This window comes from Pteropus alecto, unplaced genomic scaffold, assembly GCF_000325575.1.
Source record: "Pteropus alecto unplaced genomic scaffold, ASM32557v1 scaffold13, whole genome shotgun sequence".
Taxonomy (NCBI): domain Eukaryota; kingdom Metazoa; phylum Chordata; class Mammalia; order Chiroptera; family Pteropodidae; genus Pteropus; species Pteropus alecto.
The window spans coordinates 10,972,025-10,994,617 of record NW_006434373.1 but is presented as its reverse complement, the minus strand read 5'-3'; the positions used below and the strand labels follow the sequence as shown (position 1 = coordinate 10,994,617).

The window sequence follows — 22,593 nt, the reverse complement described above, 5'->3', positions numbered from 1 at the left end:
GCTACCAGTGTTTTCTACCAAACCAGGATAAGCTAAGTTATGTCGTAGTAGCAAAAAACTCCAAAATATCAGGGGCCTAAAATGACAAGGTTTGTTTCTCACTGACAGTATCCCTCCATTGCAGGTCACCTGAGAAGTCTACTCCACATTGTCTTTAACTCCAGGATCTGCCTGATAGCACAGCCACCACCTTGAGTATTGGTGGAGGGAAAGCCCATTGAGTGGCTCTTCACGTATTTGCCTGGAGATAGCATCTAACACATTGACATGGCCAAAGCAAGTCATATTGCTATTCCTAACTCCAGTTACAGATGGGGATGGGTGGTGGCAGTTCTATCATGTATCTTGAAAGAGACCAGGAAATCCATGGTGGATGACATGACCATACTTTTTACCCTGCTCAATTTTCCTAAAGCATTTATTTGCATCTGACATAATACATATTTACCTCGCTTTATATATTTTCTTTTCTCTCTTGTTTAGACTGTAAATACTACAAAAGGAGGGACTTTTTCAGTCATTTACTGCTGTACCCCAGGGCCTATGATAATGCATGGTCAATAGTAGGTGCTTATTACTTTAAGAGAATGATTGAGAATACTAAAGCAAGTCATTTGTTTATTCAGTTGGTGACATCTAAGCCAAGTTGGGAGTGTGGAGCAAGAAGGTTTGAGGAGAGAGTAGCAAGCAGATGGTATCAAATAAGAAGGTGAAGAGCAGACTTAGAGAGAAAAGCAGTCGAATTGCTGGTCAGTGGAGAGTGTCAGTTTGAGATTTGAGACCATGAACCTACAGTGAAATCTTACAGCTCAGTTGTGTGATTTTTTCCAGTAATGTTGAGTTGCCCTGGAAGAGGCAGGAATGATGGAACTCATTTTACAAAAATAGGTAGAAGCCCAGGTTGAAGAAGGAAACATGATCCTAGCTGCCCCTTCAAGGTGTACCTACATCCCCCCTGCTCCATCTTTGGTCCTGTCAGAATAATAAAGGAGCTTGCCTTTAACCAAGAACCCCATTCTCCTGAATGGTGTCATTACAGTGGTATGAGTAGTTTTCCCTATATTTATTCTTTATTTCATTTACTTCTCATAACACATTTGAGGTAGCTTTTCCTATCTTCATTTTACAGGTGAGGAAAACTGAAGGTTAAATTACTCAAGATAGAATTTAGATGGGTTAAGCTCACAGCCACGGTGCTCTGCTAGATTTTTGAGGTATACTCATTATATCTCCTGTACTTCTTGAGGCAATGGGGAGCTCTCTTATCTGGAGGATGGGGAGCTCTGTTAGCTTTTAGATTCCCTGGAGCCTTGATTGTATCTCAGTCATGAAGACATTGTGCAACCACTTTACTATTGGTTCCAATTTAGATGTTGCAAGACCAGAGAGGAAACAGTTGGTCTATTTTTATATACTTAAACAAGTGCAGTAACCACATTACCAACTGTAACTAGTAAATTCACTACCAGGGAATTTCTTATGAATATGATGAGACTGTACTTCACACAATCTGAGAAAGTTCTCATCGGTGATACTTTTCTGTGGTCTTGCCTGTTGATGATCTGAATGTTTCATAGGTGCAGGAGGCTATGCTAGGCTTTATTGCCAATATAGAGCAGAGAAGGCAGGTGGCCTCCCTTTAGGAATCTTTAATGTAGTCAGGATGGCAAAACAGGTACAAAACCCTGGATATTAAAGTTAACGCCTGGAAACAAGGGTGCAGAGTTGGGGAAAGGCCCCTCAGGCTAAAATGCTTCATTGATATGGTCAGTAATACTGTAATAACTGTGCATGGTGCCAAGTGGATACTAGACTTATGGGGGGAGTCACTTTGTAAGTTATATAAATGTCTAACCACTGTGCTGTACACCTGAAACTAATGTAATATTGCATGTCAATGTAATTGAAAAATAAAAAAATAAGGGTAAAGGGGGTCAAATATATGGTAATGGAAGGAGATTTGATTTTGGGTGGTGAACACACAGTGCAATATACAGATGATGATTATTGAATTGTACACTTGAAACCTATATAATTTTATTAATATCACCCCAATAAATTGAATAAAAATTTTTTAAAAATTAAAAAAATAATAAATAAATAAAATGCTTCACTGAGACACATGGAAGGAAGTGGAAATTGAGCTGTAATTTGATGGCTGCATAAGATTTAGACAAGGCTCTAAATGGAAAATGGACTTGGGCTCCAGACATACTCATGGTAGAAAATCTCAGTAGGCCACTGCAGTCTGCAGTGTTAGCAGTTTTAGTCATATATATATTTTTTTAATCCTCTGCATGCTCAGAAACTAACTGGTCGATTTGATAGAAAATATACTCTTCTATTTTGTCACACTTTGGTGACTATTTTCTGAAAGGTATTCTATGGAAGTTAATCGCTGTAAACATGGTTTGGTCTCATATAAGAGCCAACTGACAGTGAAGCCTCTGCCAGTGAATTCCCCTTGTTTTCCAATGCTCTTTGGTAACTTACTTCTGCAGGTATATATTTTGAAATATATGTTAATGAGGATTAAATTTTAGAGTTTGTGAAGTTAGTTTTCATTCTAATTTTTAAAAGTGAATTCACTTGCCTTTTAAATCTTAGAAACAATCATTCTAAAAGTGTTTTCCTTTCTCCCTCCAGACAAGGCACCTCTGTCTAAAAGTCTTTTACTGGTCCCCAGTGCCCTGTCTCTTTTGCTGGCCCTCCTCCTGCCACACTGTCAGAGATTTTTCGTGTATGACCTCCAAGCAGTCAAGGATGACTTCCAGGTGAGCTCTGCTTCTTTGGCCTTTGAGAGAGAGAAGGCAGATTTTTTTTCTTGATTTGCCTTTTCTTTCTGCTATTCTTAGTCCCTCAAAGCCTCTAAATTTGTAAGATATACTATTTATCATTAATATTTCATTAACAAGTAAGTTTCTAATTTTATTTATTGATATTTTCAGCAAAGCAGATTATAATAAAGCAATTGCAGTATTAAGCACATCTCTTCAGTTTCACTAATTTTACTCATGGAAATGCAATTTATAATTTCAAGAGAATTAAAAACAAATCTATTTTTTAATGATTTATTATACCTTTTTAACATTTTCTAAAACCTGTGTCAGTTTGAAAGCTTAGATGGTCTAAGCTCTTTTAGCTCTAACTGAATCTATGAATTACTTTTATAGTGGTGGTTAAACCAAGTAGGAAATTTCTCTTGGGTTTTTGCTCCTGGGAAGAGCAGAACTCTGATTTTCAAGATTGATGGGCTTATCTCATTGAAAATGCTTGTGCTGGGTCTTGTCTGTGGATTTTGGAATGTTAGTGCAAATTATGGTGTACAACCTGCCACTTTTCTTTGCTAAATACTTGGTTAGCCAATTTAAGCACAATAATTCACTTCTTGAATACTGACAGCTTTGCTTCATAATGATGTAATTAATACCATTGTTCACCTTGGCTTCACAAAGTTCTTGTGAAGGTCTTTCAGTTATTTATCCATATTACCACTTTCTGTCGGAATATAGTATAACTTCTGTATTATTTCTGTTGCTGTAATGCAATGGTTCTCAACATGGCTGCACATTAGAATCACCTGAATAAACTTTGAAATATATATATATATTTTTTACAGTACATATATTATTATTTAGCTATTAAAAGTAATAAAGTTCTAATACATGCTTAAACATGGACCTTGAAGACATTATGCAAAATGAAATAAGCAAGACGCAAAAGGAAATAAATACATTGTGCGATTCTACTTATATGAGGTACCTAGAATAGTCAAATTCTTAGAGGCATCAAGTAGAATAATGGTTACCAGAGGCTGAGGGGAGGGGAGAATGAGGAGTTTTTATTTCATGGATACAGAATTTCTGCTTGGGATTGTAAAAAAGATCTGGAAATAGTGGTGATGGGAGTATAACATTGTGAATGTTCTTAATGCCACTGAATATATTTAAAAATAATTAAAATGATAAATTTTATTTTATGTATGTTTTACCAATATAAAAACAACACAAAAAAAGAGATAAGGTTAATATTTGCTTTACCTATCTTATAAGGTAATTATGAGGGGGAAATATTATCAAAGCGTTTTTCAGATGTTATTGGGATTATCTTTAAAAATCTGGAAAATTTTAAGAAGACTCAAAATAGGCCTCTGAGTAGCTCTTTCTTCTGTGTATAGTCCTTCATATGTTTCTCACCCAACCAGAAATTGATTTAAATTAAGTTATTTAAAAAATTTGAACCTAGTAATATTTAGCAACAGTGACCATAAATTGCCTTGTACAAGTTACTATGAAGTGGATTGATCATTAAATTAAGCTCAAGAATGTATATTACTGATTTTATCCCTAAATTGCTTTTCAGTTACAATTTTGATTTAGTAGCATAAAAATGAACATCTGTTAGGCTTTCATTCAAGCTCATGTATATAATTTTTTAAATCATATTAAACATAGTCCTAAATTTTTACAGGAATTTTTTGTCGTCTTAGAATATATTTTCTTGTAATAATAAGCAAAAAAAATTTAAGTACCCTTTGTGCTGTTACATGGAAGGAATTTTTAATATGAGAGAGTTTAGCTCATTTCTTAGAGAAAACGCATATGTAGTTTTCCTTTTCTGTGTGCATAATTATTGTGCTTAAATTAGAGTTTAAAAAAATAAACAGTATAAAGTAAATGTAATAAACTTGCTGAGGAAGCTACCTGAACAAATCTTACTCTTATTTATTGTTCTTTTTAAAATCCCTATCTAGATTTGGAGGCTGATATGTGGAAGAATAATTTGCCTTGATTTGAAAGATACTTTCTGCAGTAGTCTGCTTATTTATAATTTTAGGATATTTGAAAGAAGATACGGAAGCAGAAAATTTGCAGTAAGTTTTTATGTATTTCCCTTTTGCTATTAAGTTATAGAGAAACATTTTTTTGTTATTCTTATATTTAAATAGTTTTATTTTGTTATTAACAATTATCTCTTAATTACATGGTCCTGTGTCTGAATTGGAACATTAATTTTAACCAAAGAAAAATTTTAAATTTAAGCCACTAGCATAATAAAATAAGGATGATAATAGATAATATCAGGTCTGAGTAGGTAATAAAAATTTTAATTAGGATTTTGACTTTAATGACATTTTAGTCACTTTTTTTGGTTAATTGGTTTTTGTGTTACTTGTTAAACATAAATCATGCTATATCTTTTCTTCAACATTCTTAGAAATTATGGAAGTTAATGAATTTGACCAATAAAGTATAGTATTACTCCCTTATTTTGAAAAGTTTATTCTAATAAAAACAAACTTAAAATATATATATATATCTGAGATTGTTCTAACTAAATAAAGGTTTATTTTTAGAAGACTCCTCTATATAATATACTTCCTGTTTAATTTTAGTCCTTTTTGCTGGGTTCCTGGGTTTTGTCAGCCTTGGTTGACTGCATCCTCGTTGAAGCTGTGTGGTATTCCTTTGGTATCACTGCATCCAGGAACTTGCCTTCTGGATTGTAAGTAGCTCTCAAAGATTAGCTTAATTTACAACTACTTAAATTTAATTTAAAGCATTATTGTACACGAAAGTCAGAAAAAGAATATTTTAACCTTTTAGATATAGCAAAATTGTTTTATGTATAAAAATCCAAACTATACTTACATTTTCATTATGTTCTTGAAACAATTTATTTTACACTCATTTCTTTTTTTACCTTTGAAATCCTATATTTTAGATAATTTTTAATGAATTTCCTGTTCAGTTTCTGAAGAGTAGAATTAATGTTGTGTATTTTTATAATGAAATTTTGTCTTTGAAATTTTGTGAACTAAGCACAAAAATACAAAATTTAGATCAGATTAGGAAACAAAAATGTGAAGTTTCTGAAGAATTTTTTTTTTTAGCATTTTATTTTAATTTATTATTAGTTTCAAGTATACAATACATTGGTTAGACATTTATATAGTTTATGAAACAATCTCCAATTACTTTATCACTCCTCTGGCTCTACACATAGCTATTACTGCTGACTATATTCCCTATGCCATGCTCTCCATCCCCATGACCATCTATCAACTACTAATTGGCATGAAAAATGATGTTTTTTAAAATTGATATTTTTTATACACTTCCACCAAAGATAAAGTCAGTATGTAGATTACAATGTAGCTAACCTGCAGCCACCAACCTAACTCAGATTATATATGCTTTCATATTGTGTTAATCTTTAAAAACAAAACAAAAAAACATGTATTAGTCTATGAAATATCTAGTATCTAGGAGCAGAGTTGTTAGCACATATAAGTGAACTTAAAGCATCTCTGAATTAAGTATCTGAGACTGTATTTGAGAGACACTTTGAAATAAAGAAACCAGATATTTAAACTTCTATGTGTATTAGCTTCAACCTTATTTTAATTTTGAATTTGTGTTTTTGAGACAATTGTATGTATCTTGATTCAAATTCACTTTGGTTCTCTATTTTAAAAATATGGTTAGTGATCTAATAGCTTTCATAATCACATTGTTAATATTTACAGTATAGCTGCCCTTTATGGGACTTACTGAATTATGGTTGGAATGAGTGTTGACCTTTAAGTGTTTTGATAATGTATGAGTCTGAATAATATTTGAATGGAGACATAAAATTCTTTGTCATAATTTTATTGCAGTTTTTGTTGAGTTCCACAGGTTGTAATTGTATTCAGATTGAGAAGTTTAGTTGACCATTCTGCTATTGTGGAAAATTGTGTAGTCATCAGGAATGATTCTTTGTTGATTCAGAAAAGCAGCAGCATTACTAAATCATTAGTTTTTCCCAAATATTTCTCATTCAGGTCAATTCTTTTTGGTCTATAAGGCCTACTGAGTTATGGAAGGGTATATATGTGTAATGTGTGTTTGTCTTAGAATAAATTTTGGGGATGAGTAATAACAGCTTTTAACTCTTGTTTACATTATCCCCTTGTCTTTTTTTTTTATTGTGCATTGAGTTGAATGACAGTTATTTCTTTACATGAGTGACATTTTTTTATAGAATCCTATTAACTGGTACATATAAAAAAAATGATACAGTTTTGAGTTGGTAGGAATATTTTTACTCATTCTTAAGGCAATAAAGCATTTACCTATTTAAATCTTAGCTTGTAGCAAATGTTGCAAACTTGAGTAAATTGAATTATAGGATGCCCTTCTGAAAGACAATATAAATGTTAATTCAGCCATCACCTGAATATTTGTCTTTCCTTTTCAAATCATGAAACATTACTGTATGACTTCTTAGCATCTTGAAACTTTCTCAAACACAAGACTACTTAGAACATAAATCTTTATTTCAATAAAGAAACTTTGCATTTTGTAAATATATCTTTTATTTGACGGTAGCAAAGCTTCAAAATTCCTCCCTTTTTTTAGTCAACATGCTTTATAACTTGCAGTGTTTTTCACCTAACATCTTTTTACCTTTTTCTTACCTATCAATGCCAAATTTATCTGCTCTCTATAATTCTCCACTTCTTATTTCTCTCCCTTCTTCTTTTTTTTTTTAATGTTATCACTTTTAAAACTTCTCTTGTAAAGATCACCATTATTCAACTAATTTCTAAAGCCAGTTGCTTTTTTTCAACTTATTTTACCTTTCAATAGCACATTAAATGCTTTTGGTCTTTCACTATTTCATGAAATAACCTGCTTCATTGAGTTCTAGCACACTACCCTCTCCTGGTCCTTTTTGACCTTATTTACTGTCTGCAGCTCGTTTCTAAGCTTATTTCAAGTGCTTTTTCTGGGTTATCTTGTTCACTCCCATGACTTCAGCTACAGTTAGCATCTGCTGTTTGTTTCCCAACTCTCTATTTCCAATTTGTGTTACTTTCCTGATCTTTATAGAGTCATATTTCCTAATGACTTATAAGTCTCAAAAAAAAATTATCATATTCAGAAGCTCTCATTTCTTCTGATCTCTCTTTCTGTGCTCTCATCCCCTCTTCCTTCTGTACTCCTTATTTTAGTTAATGGCATTTCTATCTACTCAGTCTCTCAAGCTGGAAATCTTTCCCTTTTCTTATCATTGCATTAGGGCACCAAGTCTTAATAATTCAAAGTCCTGTATAAATCATTTGTTTATCCCATCTTCTCTGCTTCTGTCATTATCTCAATTTAAACTCTAATCTTTTCCTAGATTTTTGCTGTAATTCTCTAACTAGTCTTCCTATAAATTTAAAGCATTCCATGCAATGTTATCAGAAGTTATCTTTCTAAAATACAAATTTAACCATGCCGGTCTTTCTTTTAAAAACATTTGAATCCTCATTTTTTTCAGAATCAAAATCAAATTCTCCCAAGATGATATTAAGGCAGTCTAGAATAGTGGGAATGGTTTTGTCATCTGATAGACCAGAATTGAGATTCCAGCTCTGCCATATATTACTAGTTTGTAATCTTGAGCAAGTTACTTCTCTCAAGTGCCATTTCCTGAGCTCAGTTTATAGATGACCCTCATATGTAAATTGAGAATCATACTTTATACTTCACGGAGCAGTGGAGAGAATTAAATGTATGTGAATATCCTAGCAGTAGCAACCTCCCACCCCCATATATTGGTTTTCTTCTTTCCCTTCAAAGCCCTCAAATCTGATCCCAATCCCGTGTTTCAAGCCACTCCCCCATCAGTCATTCAGCTTTCTTAACATGTTGTGTATTTGTATTATTATACCTATTTGCTTTTCTTTCTGTACCCTGTCACCCTTTGGTAGTGTTAATTGTCTTTTTATTTGTATTCCAACAAATTTATTAAGATCCTTATTAGCATTTATTACATTGCATTATCATTATCATTATCATTATCTGGGACTTCTATGCCACCCTGTCAGCTCTTTGAGAACTAGTTTTACTTAATGTACTCATTGCCTTATATTCAGTCATGTTGCAGGGATAGCCTTGATTACAGTATAGCCCCATAAGACTGTAAGCTAAGGTCTTTGAACCATAGACCTGTTCATCTCTTTTTCTAGTGCTTCACATAGAAATTATACCTGGCATCTGATAGATTCTGATGACCGTTATTTGAAATTTAGAAAATGTAATTATTAGGTTTTAAAAATAAAAATAACTCCATTATTAAAAGCTTTATGTATTAGGTGCTTCTAGTGACCCATGCCTATCACACATTTGTCCTTATATACCTGTTATTTTTTCATTTTACATGTGAATGTTACATTGTTTCCCAGAATCAAACTCCTCCAGAAAAGTGGAATTTCGAGTTTTTACATAGCATGTTTAAATGAATCTGATTGTAACATGGAACAAAATTATTTTTAATTAACTGTTTAGATTATCTATAGTTTTATTGTGAAAACCACGACATACATTTTTACTTTGTTAACATTGTGTTAACAAAGGCTTTTGTTGTGTTTTGTGCTCTCAAATTAAACTCTTCTCATCAAGAAAAGCCATTTCAGAGAACAGATTAATCAGTGTAGTTTAAGAGTAGGCAATGACCGTATATATGTAACGCTACGTATCATATACAGGAGTTATTTCCATTGTTTTAGAAATAGTTATTCATTTAAAGATGTTTTTGAAACTATCTCGCTCATTTGACTATTCAAACTAAATTATTTTTTAAAAAATGGTAATTGAAATAGAAAGAGAACTGAATTTGGTTTCTAATCCTGGTTCTTTAGCTGAGCAAGTCACATAAGCTCTGAACCTTAGGTTCTTTTATATTTAAGACAAAGATTAGACCAGAAGATCATCTAAGGGATCTCCTAGTACTAAAATGCTGTTTTATGGTTAGGCTTCTCTGTGTTTTTTTAAGAATATAAATTTACTTATGTTAATTACATAAACCCATTTATAACCAGTGCATTGATTTGATTATAAATCCCTTTAGAAAGTGATTGTGTAGTTCCATAATATTTAGAATATGGGCTTAACAAATTATAGTCACTTGGTTTGTTAGTTTATTAGGGGAAATTAAATAGCAAGATCCCTGACTAGTATTGTTTATACTGACATATGACCTGGGGAAAAATTCAATCTCTTTTGTAAGGAGATATTTAATCACTAAGAAGAACAAATTCTTTATATTGGAGAAGGATATTTCCTGTATAGTAGAAACCTCATGTCATAGGAATGAACTTGGATTATTGGGCAGAAATAGGATCTTAAGATAGATTTCCCCCATTGGTCTTAAGTAGAGTCTGGTGCATAGTAGGCTCTTAGTAAGTGTTTATTAAATGACCGTGGTCTGTTCCCAAAAGAAAATGAATTCAGTAGGGGAGGGCCGATGGCCATGCCTTCTACAGGCCCCATCAGGAGCTTGCTTCCACTAAATATGCTCTGCAGCAAGTGACAGTGACGAGTTGAACATAATTGTTAGTGTAGGTATCCTGAGAGTTTGGTTTAGAACACAAAATGTTGGATTTGGACCACCAGTCCTGAGTGTTAATTAAACCAAAGGGAGCTGCATCTAAATGAAAAAGACTTGAATCAACTTATTTGGAACAGTACCTGGATTTTTTTGCCTACCGACTCGATTGACATCAGGATTCACTTGCACATAGAATTAAATCAAAAAAAGCTAAGTCAACTATGTATTTAGATAAGTCTTGAATATGAAACACAGATCTCCCAATACCTCGTAAAAGTGTCCAATACAGGTTTTAAAAATAAATAATTAGAATATTTCAGAATATTATGTCTCTATAATAAGATCCCACAAAAGAGTTTTCAAAGTTTATTTTTTTAGGGGAGAAGGAACTTGATAATATCATATAGAATATCCACTGATCCTAGAGTAGTTAGTAAAGTAGATTTAAAGAAATCGAAGACAAACTTTATATCATTTATAACATTTCACTATTTATGTTGCTTAGTGACCGTAAACTACCAGATCGGAAGCTTTTCCTGCGCACACTCCGAAGGTAATTGCGGTATAACATGACACTAATGACCCGAGCCTGAAATTGTTTTGAAACAATGTAGTAGAGAATCACATCCAGACAGGTGCTGAGGTTCATGAGGAAGGTGGTAAAGGCTCCCCAGGGGCTGTAACTATTCTCATCCCCATTCAACATCAGGAAAGCAAAACAGATGTGGAAAGGCATAAAGCAGACCAGTACCTGCACCATGAGAGTGATGATGATCCTTATAGATTTCTCTTTGACTTTTGGTTTCAGCTTAGATGTCCTACCATGAAGGAGACTGTGAATAATGACCAAGTAGCACCCAATCATAATGAACAGAGGAGTCAAGAAAAAAAATATCAGTCGAGTGAAGTTCAACATGTTAATAGCTTTTAAATGGATGATATCTGAAATCTTCAGGCAGGTGGCAGGGGTGGAGGCTTTATCTGGGTCTTCATAGAGCAGTAGGAGTGGGATGGTGGTTGTCAGGGTCATTATCCATACTCCCACACATGCCAGCACAGCTTTGCACGTTTTTTTAAGTTCTTTGGCATATTTCGGCTGCACAATGGCCATGTATCTGTCAGCACTAATAAAAGCAAGAAGCCATAGTGCAAGACTTGGATAAAACACTGTGAGAGCCCCAAGAATCTGGCAGAAGTACTCTCCAAAAGGCCATTCGCCTTTCACATAATAAAACATTCGAAAGGGTAAGCTCATTATAAATATCAAGTCCAATAATGCCACATTCATCATATAGATCGTTACAGTGGTTCTCTTCTTGGTAGTACAACTGAAAACCCACAAGGCAGTGATGTTAACAAATAATCCAATTATGAAGATACAGCTGTAGAAGACAAGGGCTGCAATTTTGTATTCATCTGGATATGAGCTGTTAGAAGAGCCAGGTTGAGCTTGATTGTGAGAGGTGGTCATCTTATAGCTTGTTGCTGGGCATGACACTTAGAAACTGTAAAATAGTCAAGAAGAATAGAAGAAATAAAATGCACCGCTGAAAAATAAATGTTTAACTTTCTTATACTCAACTTGACATGTCAGTGGATTTTAATTTTGAGAGTATTTTATATTGTAGAGTCGATACATGTTTTAGTATTTATTAAAACATTTCTTAGGTCTTATTACTAATATGTACTAACCTGTTAAAGTGGTATGGTGTATCATAATGCACTGGCAAATTTATTCATTTGCATCTCTCCCTGCCTACCTCTCTTCTCCCCCAAAGGATAACCTTTTCTTTATGTTTTTCCCCTGATAGTGTGAAATTGAGTAGCAATTATACCTTTAATAATCATTCTTTGATTGAGACCAACTAGGGAAAGGCCATTCTGAATTTTGAATCTTACAGTATAGTTTGCCACCTTTTTATCATCATCATTCTGTTTAAATATTTCTTAACCCAGATTAGTAATATCAGATAATGAATTTTTACTTACTAAATAGAATTTTCATCTATATAATATGTAATAGAAAACTAATAAAGGAACCATATAACTGGTTAATTACTGAAGAGTCACAGTACTTCTCATTTGAGTTCAGGAACTTTCCTTTTTTTCTGGTATATCCCCATTGCTTATTGGGTAAATCGTAGATATTCAAGAAGTAAATATTTGCTGAATTGATAGATGAGTGAAAGAAAGAATCTTTTGCTAGGCGTTCCTCAGCAACTACTCTCTAATTTATCAATGAAGACTTGCTTAGTTGGCCATTAAACCTTTTTTTTTTTTAAGTGGTAAACATTTCTTCATAGTATTGTGTACTCTCTAAATTATCATAGGTCTAAAAGCACCACCAGTGTCTTGTGCCATGCTCTACAGATCAAGAATTTGACTCTTAGAACAACAGATGGGCTAGTTCCTAATGCACAGTTGGGAGGGCCTAACGCTGAGTCTTCCAGATGGTGTTTACCATTGTCCTAGAAGCAGATTTCAACTGCTGCAGTGGTACACAGAAAGCACCACCTTGAGAATAAGATATTGTTAATACAGTAAATTTCATGCCCTCACTCTACCTAGATACAGAAGCTTTAATGTTTTATTTGTCAAACTAAATTTTTAAAAGGAATATCAGACAGTTATTAATAAGAAGTCAATAACTTTATGTGTATGCAGAAACTAATTCCCATCGCCAAAAAAATGTCCATTTCTAATAGAAAGGAGTTTAGTGATTATAAATATCATTAGCACCCCACCCCCGTTTCAGAGTGAAACTTTTATTATCCATGATGCAATGCCAACAACAGTGATTTTAAAAATAGAGTCACTACAAAGAGATGGAACCTTGTGGCATCCCTTGAAATATGGAGGTGTAAGAAAAGTTTCCTTCAAAAATGTCATTTGCAGAGTGGTCTGTCTCTAATTCAGCCCCAAATCTCTCTTTAGTGAAAATTGTGGGGGAGACTAGCATTCTGGTCAGTGACATCATGGGCTATTGATAATTTAAAATTAATTTGAGCAATTGTTGTGGACAAAAACAAAATTTGAGTTTGTTTTTCCCCTATTTCCCTCCCACCCTCCCTCTCATCTCCTTTCCTTACTTCCTGACTACAGCTAGTTTGCCAAATATTTAGGTTAAATATGATTTTGGAATAGATTTCTACATATTTAAAAGCCTGTTTTAATTAAAATATTATATTTCCAAATATTGGTGTGACTAAACTATTAATTTCTATCAAATAAGAAAAGTACTACATAGAAAAACCAAATCTCCAGTATCATACAAAGGAGAAAAATTTTGGAGGTTTGACTCTTATTTTTAACTTTCAGTGAATTTTTAAATAGTAGCAATTGTAAAGTAAGTGAAAAAAAATTTTTGCCCCTTTTAATATTAGGACACTCTTCAACCTGTTCTCATCCCAAATTCTGCCACATAAATTCTGTACTTACAAACCATTTTTGAGTAAGTCTTTTTCCCCATTTTGGGCTCAGACCTGCTTTTATGTAGCCAACACTTGTATTCATTTACTTAAGGTTGAAAAAAACGTGTGTGATGCATGTGTTTTAAAGGCATTGCTGGTATAGGTTGTGCTCTGCACACACAGGCAAATTTTTGGATGAATATTGAAAAGTGATTGGCTTTCAAGTCAGCATTTTAAAAGTTTTTGATTCCATGATTATAGTCTTTTCTTAAAAACCTATAAGTACATTTCGTGAAACAATATAATTTAAACCAAGTGACAACTCTTAGATATACTTATGATTTATCATATCAACATTTTCCTTAAGTTGAAAAATTATATTTACTAGTAATGTAAAACAGTGTTGAAAATAAGTAAAAAATTGTATTAATGCAGTAAGATGACAGCATAACCCAATTCAAAGTCCTTCACCAATATGGTTTCAGTAATATATTATTAAAATAAAACAGTGATTTTGAAATTTAGTAAGTACAACATTACTTCTTATAATCTGTGAAGTTAATTAAATGTGACTTACCTCCTGTCCATCAAAAGGCTGTATTAGAGAGCAGTGTTTTCAGTATACCCAGTTCTGTAAAAGAAATATCTTTGAGTTTCTTGTGTTAAAATTGCTCTTTCTAGAAATGGTATATTTAAGAAATGCTGTATTTCTTTTGTTTTAGGCTTTTCCGTTGCTTTAAAAGTTGTTTCAAGTATGATACTGGGTATAGGAGTTATTACTCTTTCGGCTGTAATTGTTGCTTTGCCTCTTTCAGGAAGTACTCTCTGAAATGAGGCTTTTTCAGCTTATGACTTTACCCTGGATGTGGTTTTTCTCTTTCAGAAATGATTTGTTTATGAAGTCATGCTCAGAATAAGCTCCACTTGAAATGATGGCATATATTAAAGAGAATCATACAACAGTGTCTTCAATTTGTTTACTTTGTTTACTTCAAGTCTGGATCATCTATTGAAAGAGTATCATATTTGATATTGATTAGAATGGGTTTCATAGTATGGCTTCTTTACTTTCTAAGCTGTGTGACTTTGTCTAGTTACCTACCCACTCTGAGCCTTCGTTTCTACTTAGTTTCTATACAATTAAAATAGAGATAATACCCTTCTGATGGGATTGTGAGCACTATAAACCAGAAAAATCCCAAGGGTCAACATAATAAAAATCCCAAGTGGTTAACATAATACCTGGCACTTAGGCATTTGAAAACAGAGTTAAGCTGCTACAACAAAGTTCCTAAAATCATAGAATATCCATTTTTTACTGTTAAAACATTTCTAAATGATTAAAATTGGAACCCTCAATTATTTGCTTCTGCTTTGCATATACATTTACCCACTTTGGTTTGCTTTATTTTTTAAGTCCCCAGTCAGTGCTTCATATCCCTTTTATGTCATGTGGGAATCTAGAAATAATTCCTTGTGTATAAACATCCCTGCAATTGCTAAGAAAGGATTTTGAAAGTCTTTAGTGGAATAATTTACATATTAGGAGTATTTTAACCCAAGAAGGGAAGTGAAACCAATGGAAAGGGAAGTAAGCAACCCTAATAATTGCCTGCCTAGTTATATTAATTTTTTTACTTTCTCTTTTCTTAAAAAAAAATCTCATTTGTTTGTCCTAAAATTTTAATTATCTTTATATTTGGTTATGCATGATTTTTCAGCTTTTAAAAGGCACACAAAATTAACTATTTGTTTTTTGAATCTTTTTTTCCGCAGACAAAACAGTAGTAAGTCTGTGACTTGTAAAAGTTATTTGAATCCTTGCCTTTGGTGACTAACTACTTTTGATTGTGATAACCTAACTGCCAGAATAATGGGGTTTAGAAGCATTGGCAACAACTAAAGCAACTGTTTCTCGTGTAGATGAAGTTTTAAGGCCCGGCAAGGCCGGCAACTTGCTGAGGAGCCCAGACAGCTAGGCCCCTCTTCTTCAGGTGCTGAGCTCAGTGTCCTCCCTTTTCTGCCCTAGCTGCTGTAATAACTTCTTGTTATGAGGTGATTACACTGATATATTCACTAGACAGGATTTATTCGTTGCTGAATAAATTACAGTAATTAGTTTTTTAATACATAGAGTTATGTTTCCTATGTAGTATAGGAGTTTGATATTTCAGCTGGAGTTAGAAACCTCTTACCTGTGGATCAGTCTTTTCATTACCTTAATTTCATATAGCCTGTGGCAAGGTTTCTAAAATTAAGTATTGATTAGCATCCCCTGTGCTGCTCAAATCTGCAGATACAATGATGGCATATCTTATTAAGCATATCTTATTAAGACTTGAGTCCTTTATCGTACACAGGGAGATTAGTTTTTTTGACTCGCCAGTCTCTCAGAGGCAACAAGGGGCAAGTTAGGAAATCCCCATGGGCACAGCTCGAGGGTGGATCAGCTCTCACCTTCCCACCTTCCTCTTCATTTTAGCTGTGTGGGACTTTCTGCATATGCTCTTCTTTGCCTTTCACATGCTATTCCAACCTGTAACATTCCTTACCACTGTACTCCCATCTCTTGGCTTGGCCATTTGCTACTTATAGTTTAAGTTTAAATAATGCCTTCTCCAGGAAGTTTTCTCTGCTCTCTGAAGCTGGATTGGTTATTCACCCCTGTAAGTTTCCTTAGCACTTGGTACTTACCCCTGTAATGCATGTGTTTGTGTTATTATTACATATCTACTTGCCTTTTATCCTCCAGTAAACAGAGATCTTTCAGGGTTGGTATGTGTTGTATATAACAGGCTTTTAATAAATATTTCTTGAATGTGTGACTGAAAAAGTAGGTGAAGAAATGGAAGCTTGAGGAAGGGACAGATAAATTACTGAGCCAGGTGTCAGTATCAGGGATACTTTGACCAGCTTATGTGCGGGGCCCTGCCAACCACAGAGCAGATGCAGAGACTGAGGCAAGGAGCATGGAGGCAGGGACCACCCTCTCCTACTCTCTATGACCCTCATAGCACTTAACATCACTCTCTGTGTTCCTCTTCACAATAACTTTATGCTGGAAAAGAATTACAGCGAAAAAAAATTTCTCCAAACCGTTTGGCAGCAAGTAAACTTTTTTAGTATCTAGTTTGCTTCTTTAATACTTAAACCTAATGAATTTTTATTCAAATAGAAGAACTTGCCTTACTCAAGTTCATAAAAGCATTCATGCTGCTTTTATTTTGGAATATGAGAATATGAAAGAAATTCTTCACCTTACAAAAGAGGGATTTTATGGATTCCCAGAGTCTACAGAGTTCCCTTCGCATTATGAAATAATCTGTTTAAGCTCCATTTTGAATTCCAGGTTAGATGTTAAAAGCCCTAAGTGATTTTTTTATTTTAGCTCTTGAGCCCAGTTTGAGTGAATATAATATAGTTAAGTTAAGCCAATTTTATAATTATTAGAAATGATGTAGTTAATAGATTTACACAGTAAATCCCCATTACAAAACATGCTCCCGTATTAGAGATTGGCCTGTGCCACAGATAAAATTATATTTCCCATTCTTAACCTATTTTTCTTTACCACAGCAAGTGTAATGGGGGCTTATCCCAGTTCCTCAATGGGTATCGTTATGAGGGAACCCAGCACAGGTGGCTGGCAACACATAAATTCATAGTGGTTGGTAGACAGCCAATCTCCAGAAAGAAGAAGGGATGAGGGAAATGAGGAGTGCTCCGAACTAGGGTGAGAGTTATCATTTAGCCCGTAAGGTCTCCCACTTTATGTTATAAAATCTTGTCCCTCACTCCTCTCTTTTTCAAACTTGTATCTAAACTTACTGCTTTTTTATTTTTTAGGGGAGAGATATGTTGAATAATGGTTTCTAGATAAAGAAGATGGAGATGCCCTTTGCCTAAATCTGTTTTTTAAAAAAATTCCAACAACTTATTATCTTACAGCCAAATTAATATGAACCTCCACTCCACTTGACATCCTAAATTGTATTATAAATTTAGCAATTCCCAAATTTCTTTTTCTGGGCAATTTTTGTGCAGTTTTAAATTTTTATAGATGTCTAGACAATCAATTACTTACCTTTAATTTTTATAGATGTGTAGACAGACAATTACTTACAACAAACAAGTTGAACCCAGAAAACCAAAGTGATAGATAATTTTAGTTAAAATAGATCGAAATCAGCAACGAAAGTAGGATTCCCTAAAAGATGTTAAAGATTCTCTCACTCAGAGGATCTTAGGAGAAGGCTTCTACCTGGCAGTGAAATCAGTCTTGTACCCACTGAAATCCTGCAGGACCTCAGGCCAAGAGCTTGCAGTGTGACATTTCACTACCTGACTGGAGAGCCAGAGTCTCCAGGACAAATGACTGAGGAGAACTCTCTGGTTATTTTGATACACATGGCTACCTCTTGCAGATTCTGATCTCACAGTTAAAGGAGATGGTATATACATATGGACATGAGTGTACAGGGAAAAATACCTAAAAAATATGAGGAAGTAGCAGTTTAGAAGAAAGAAATGTTGTGGAGAGTCAGGATTCATAAAGGAACAAGAGATGTTATTGAATTACTTAAATACAAACCTGTATACTAGTGCGTGTGTGATTGAGAATTTTAGTATACAGACATTTGTATACTAAAGAGTAACTACATGTCTATACATATTACTCAGAAGAACTGTTTACAGAAGGTGATTGTTTTAAAAATAGTTTCTTAGTGTTTTTTTTTTTAATCCCTGCTATTACCCATACCTGTATTATCAGAGATAATCAGAGATAATCATCAAGCAGGAGTTTAAGTGCTTTACATGCGTGGTCGAATTTAATCTTCATGCTGACAGCAAAGTATGTTGAGGACACAATAGTAGTATGGGTGGTGTAACCCAGGAATATTTATTCATGATTCTCAGATTGTAAGGTTGTGTCGTGTTTTAGTAATTTTTGTTGAAGTTGGTCCTACTTAGTAGAGAATCATCAGCATAGTATTTGATCTGTAGCAAAAAGTCTCCTGAGGGAATAGACCATCCTTTCTTTTCCCTCTTTCTCACTAACAAGTTGATACTCCCAAGGAAAGGTTTTGTACCTGGGTTCTGTCAGCCTGTAAATTTAATTCTGCGGCTTAGGAAGATCTCTGCCATTCAATGGGCCAAAAATTTCTAAGCACTCAAAAATGAGTATATCCCAGTGGCTGGTAAACATGTAAGTATGTTCAATCTCATAAGTAATCATGGAAACAAAAACTAAAACCATGATAGGTTATTATTACCCGCTCATCTAAATGCCTACAGTGAAAAAAACTGACAACATGAATATCGGTGAGGGTATAGAGCAACTAGAAACTCTTGTGCATTGTTGGTGGAGTGTTTAAATTTGGAAAACAGTTGAATATTAAGTACTAAAATGAATATACATATATCCTATGATTAAAATTCCACTCCTAGATACAAATGTATGTTCCTATGTACCAGGAGACATAGATTAGAACGTTCATAGTTGTTATTTCCAGTAACTCCAAATTAAGAACAACACAATTATTCAACAGCTGTAGAATAGATAAATCAGTTGTGGTGTAGACAATTAGTGCTTTTCCCAGTCAAAATGAATCATATAGTAGGCACATGCAACAATATGGTGAATCTTGTATCTATAGTGTTAAATGGAAAAGACAAGACATAAAGGAATTCATATTGTATGATTCCAATATATGAATTTCAAAAGCAGACCAAACAATGCTTAAGGATTTATGCTCAGGTGATAAAACTTTTTAGTGGTTTGCAGGAGCATGCAACAGTAAGGAGGGGACACCGGGAGAACTTCCAGGATGCTAACAAGTTCTGTCTATTGACCTACGTACCAATTACTCTAGTATTTGTTCTGTGATAATTTATTAAGCTGTATATTTTTGTTTCGTCCTTGTATCCATAAGGGTCTCAATAGAAAACAGATGGCATACTTAGAATAATTCAAGGAGGGCTTATTTATAATGGTCTAATGACAAAAGAATGGAACCTGTGACAGGAAGGGGACCTTTGGTGGCCTCTTACCTCGTTGCACCCCCTGTAAGTTAGGCCTACAGAGATCAAGGAAGGGGAGGTTACCAGACCTGGAGGGAGGGACCCCTGGAGAGTCAAATGCCTTTGAAACTGGTACTTTCTGTTGAAGGACATCAGCCTGAGGTAACCTTGTAGGAGGGAACCAGGGGAATAAGTACCCTGGCCTCAGGCTCCTCCCGAAACCTCTTCTGAGGCTCCCATTAGTGGACTCAGCAAAAGTTAGGGGGCCTTTGAGCCTTTGCGTGGAGTGTATACCCTCAGCCTCTGGGACAGAGCTGGGTGGAGAAGGGAGAAGAAACAAATGGATTTTCCAGGGTGCTGTACTTTTCTGTATGTGTGTTACATTTTATATTCACAAAGGTTTAAAAAAAAAAAAAAAAAAAGCTTGGGCTTTGAATTGGCAAAAACTGGGTTTGAGTATATCTCTACTTCTTATAAGCTTGAGTAATTTTTTAAAAACACCTTGAGTCTCAGCTCTTTCCTATGAATCATCGCATTCCTCAGAGCTTGTGCAGTACATGCTTTAGATACCATATATTATTTGTTTCTCTCTTTGTCTCTCTCCTGCTTGAACTGTTCCCTTTTTATCTTCACAGCATAGTTCAATTTTCTCCTGGGAATTTTCAGACTGGAGTGGATGACAGTGTAGAAGCCCTGCCTGTGCCGCTAACTAATGACCTGAATTATCTTTTTCAAAAAGTCTGCTCTGTTCATCACTACCCCCAACTGGAGGAAATGGGGAGTTGCGTGAGGCTTCCGGGAAGGGCCTCCCACCTTCGGCACTGTGCATTTCAAAACAACTCTTCCCATTATTTTATCTGTGTCTTCCTCTGAATTTTTGTAGGACTGGAGATGAGAAATATAGGATAGGACGTGAGACTCTGTGCCCTCAAATCTTCTGCCTGGAAACCTTCATGTATTCAGGATTCATTTGGTAAAAACTCACCCCAGGATTCATTTCTAATTGACTATGTGTATTGGTGTTTAGGGCCTACTCTAAACTCACAGTACCCAGAGCTCTGAGGGTGTCCCATTAGGTCCTGGCCTTTGCCCTCCTTTCATGTCTTTTAGTTCTTGTTTTTTAGCATGTATGTTTTTATCTTATTTAATTTATCTTTAAGTCAACTCATTCATTTCAACATACTTGATTTTATTATTTAGACATTTATCTATTTCTAGTAGAATATTAGATTATTTCAGCTAATTTGCCATCTATTTTTAACTTTTTCCTTTAACCATTATTTTTAGATATGGCAAGCAGGAATTGCAACTGTGAGAATGGGCTGGGTCCAAGGCTGCCCAGTTCCTAAACCTGAGAGATTGCCCACTCTTAGTTACTTGATATCCCACAACTCTCCCAGGAGAGCTGTCATTTTTGGTGGTAGAGAACTTCTTGGAGACATTATAATCAGTCGGCAGAGGAAGATATACAAAATGTGCAGGCTTTATGTTTCCTTGGTAATAAAACTGCACTGATCGGGGTTAGTCAGAAGAGCTGTTTACCAGAACTCTCCTTCTTGTGCTTAAAAATTAATTTAGCACCAGTGACAAATCAGTTGATTTTTGCAATGATGTTATCTTCTTATTGCTAGTACTTTTCATATGGACATTCTTTATGAGAAGTTTATGACTTTGGGTCCATACAGCCTCTTGCCATCAGCAAGCCACACAGTCTAGATTCATAACAGAAAAGAGAAGGAAGTATTTATAGTACCACCCTCGGAGACCTACAGGGCAGCTTGAGGATGTGCATGTTTAGACAGAGGGATACAGACACTTGGGCTGCTTCATCCTGCCCCTCGTACAGGATTTATTCTTCCAACATTAATGCCATTCTTTATTTAGGATCAGTAATCATAGGTGTTTACAACTAGGAGTTAGAGGTATCTGTGACATCTCTCTTTTACGGTTGTATTGTTATCCATCCCTTGATTGTACTCTCATCTCTCATACTATTCTTTGCATTCTGTGTCAATCTTGTTAACAAGGACCCAGCACATATATCTTCACCACATATTTCAGTGTATCTAGCATAGTGCTTCACACACAGCAGGCCCTCAGTAAAGAGGCCTATTGATTTGACTAGTATTTGTGTTTATTTTTCTACAAGAAAGAAAACTATGTCCAAAAAAAAAAAATGCCTAATGTTTCTGAGTAGATATGATCACAAAGACATATCTAGCAGAAGAAAGACAAGAGATAGATTAGGATTAGTCAAGTAGATGCTCTGGGGTTTGGGTCAGATAAATATTTGTTGTATCAGAGAAGTCAGTACATTTTATTTATTTAATGTAGAAGAACTTATACAATTAATTGAGCATGAAATAGTTTTAGATTGTTCATGTATGTTACCTAGTTTTTCTATACTGATTGACATTGCAAAGCTGCTTTGACATGAAACAATGCTTCTACTGCCATCTACAGATGACTAGCCAGTCTTAGAGCTCTTCACCTTTACCTGATTTGAAGTCTTGTTGAGATTGAAATTTTTTTAAAAGCTGTCAGTGAAGATAATAAAATATTTTTGTGTTAATTTCTAAATATTTCTATGTTATATAGTATTATATAATAGACATATGCTCATTCCTCTAAAACATTTTGGCATCTTGACCATTTCTACCTTCATTGGAAGCAGCCTGTCTTTTTTTAGGAAACCATTTTCCTCTGTAAGATGATGCATTCCTAGGCTAGAGTCTTAAAAAGATTCCGTTTCATTCATTCATTCATTCATTCATTCATTCACCTACCTACCTACCTACCT

General features: G+C 34.5%; 2 protein-coding genes across 3 annotated transcripts in view; one reads left to right on the top strand and one right to left on the bottom strand.

Moving 5' to 3' along the window:
• Nucleotides 1-22,593, top strand: part of UBAC2 (UBA domain containing 2) — a 158,988-nt gene that overhangs the window by 23,053 nt on the left and 113,342 nt on the right. For both annotated transcript variants that reach the window (XM_015587385.2, XM_006909394.3), the window contains exons 2-4: nt 2,647-2,774; nt 4,754-4,873; nt 5,396-5,505. In XM_015587385.2, coding sequence (XP_015442871.1) covers nt 2,647-2,774; nt 4,754-4,873; nt 5,396-5,505 — 358 coding nt within the window. The remainder of the gene's footprint in view (nt 1-2,646; nt 2,775-4,753; nt 4,874-5,395; nt 5,506-22,593) is intronic.
• GPR18 (G protein-coupled receptor 18) lies at nt 9,908-14,761 on the bottom strand. Its single transcript, XM_006909390.2, has 2 exons — nt 14,350-14,761; nt 9,908-11,867 (listed from the first exon to the last, which is right to left on the bottom strand). Exon 2 carries the CDS (start codon nt 11,831-11,833, stop codon nt 10,838-10,840), a length of 996 nt encoding a protein of 331 aa, XP_006909452.1. The 5' UTR covers nt 11,834-11,867; nt 14,350-14,761; the 3' UTR covers nt 9,908-10,837.

Bases quoted from the DNA above. Each gene is read 5' to 3' on its own strand.
- GPR18 (XM_006909390.2), bottom strand. From the start codon at position 11,833: ATGACCACCTCTCACAATCAAGCTCAACCTGGCTCTTCTAACAGCTCA.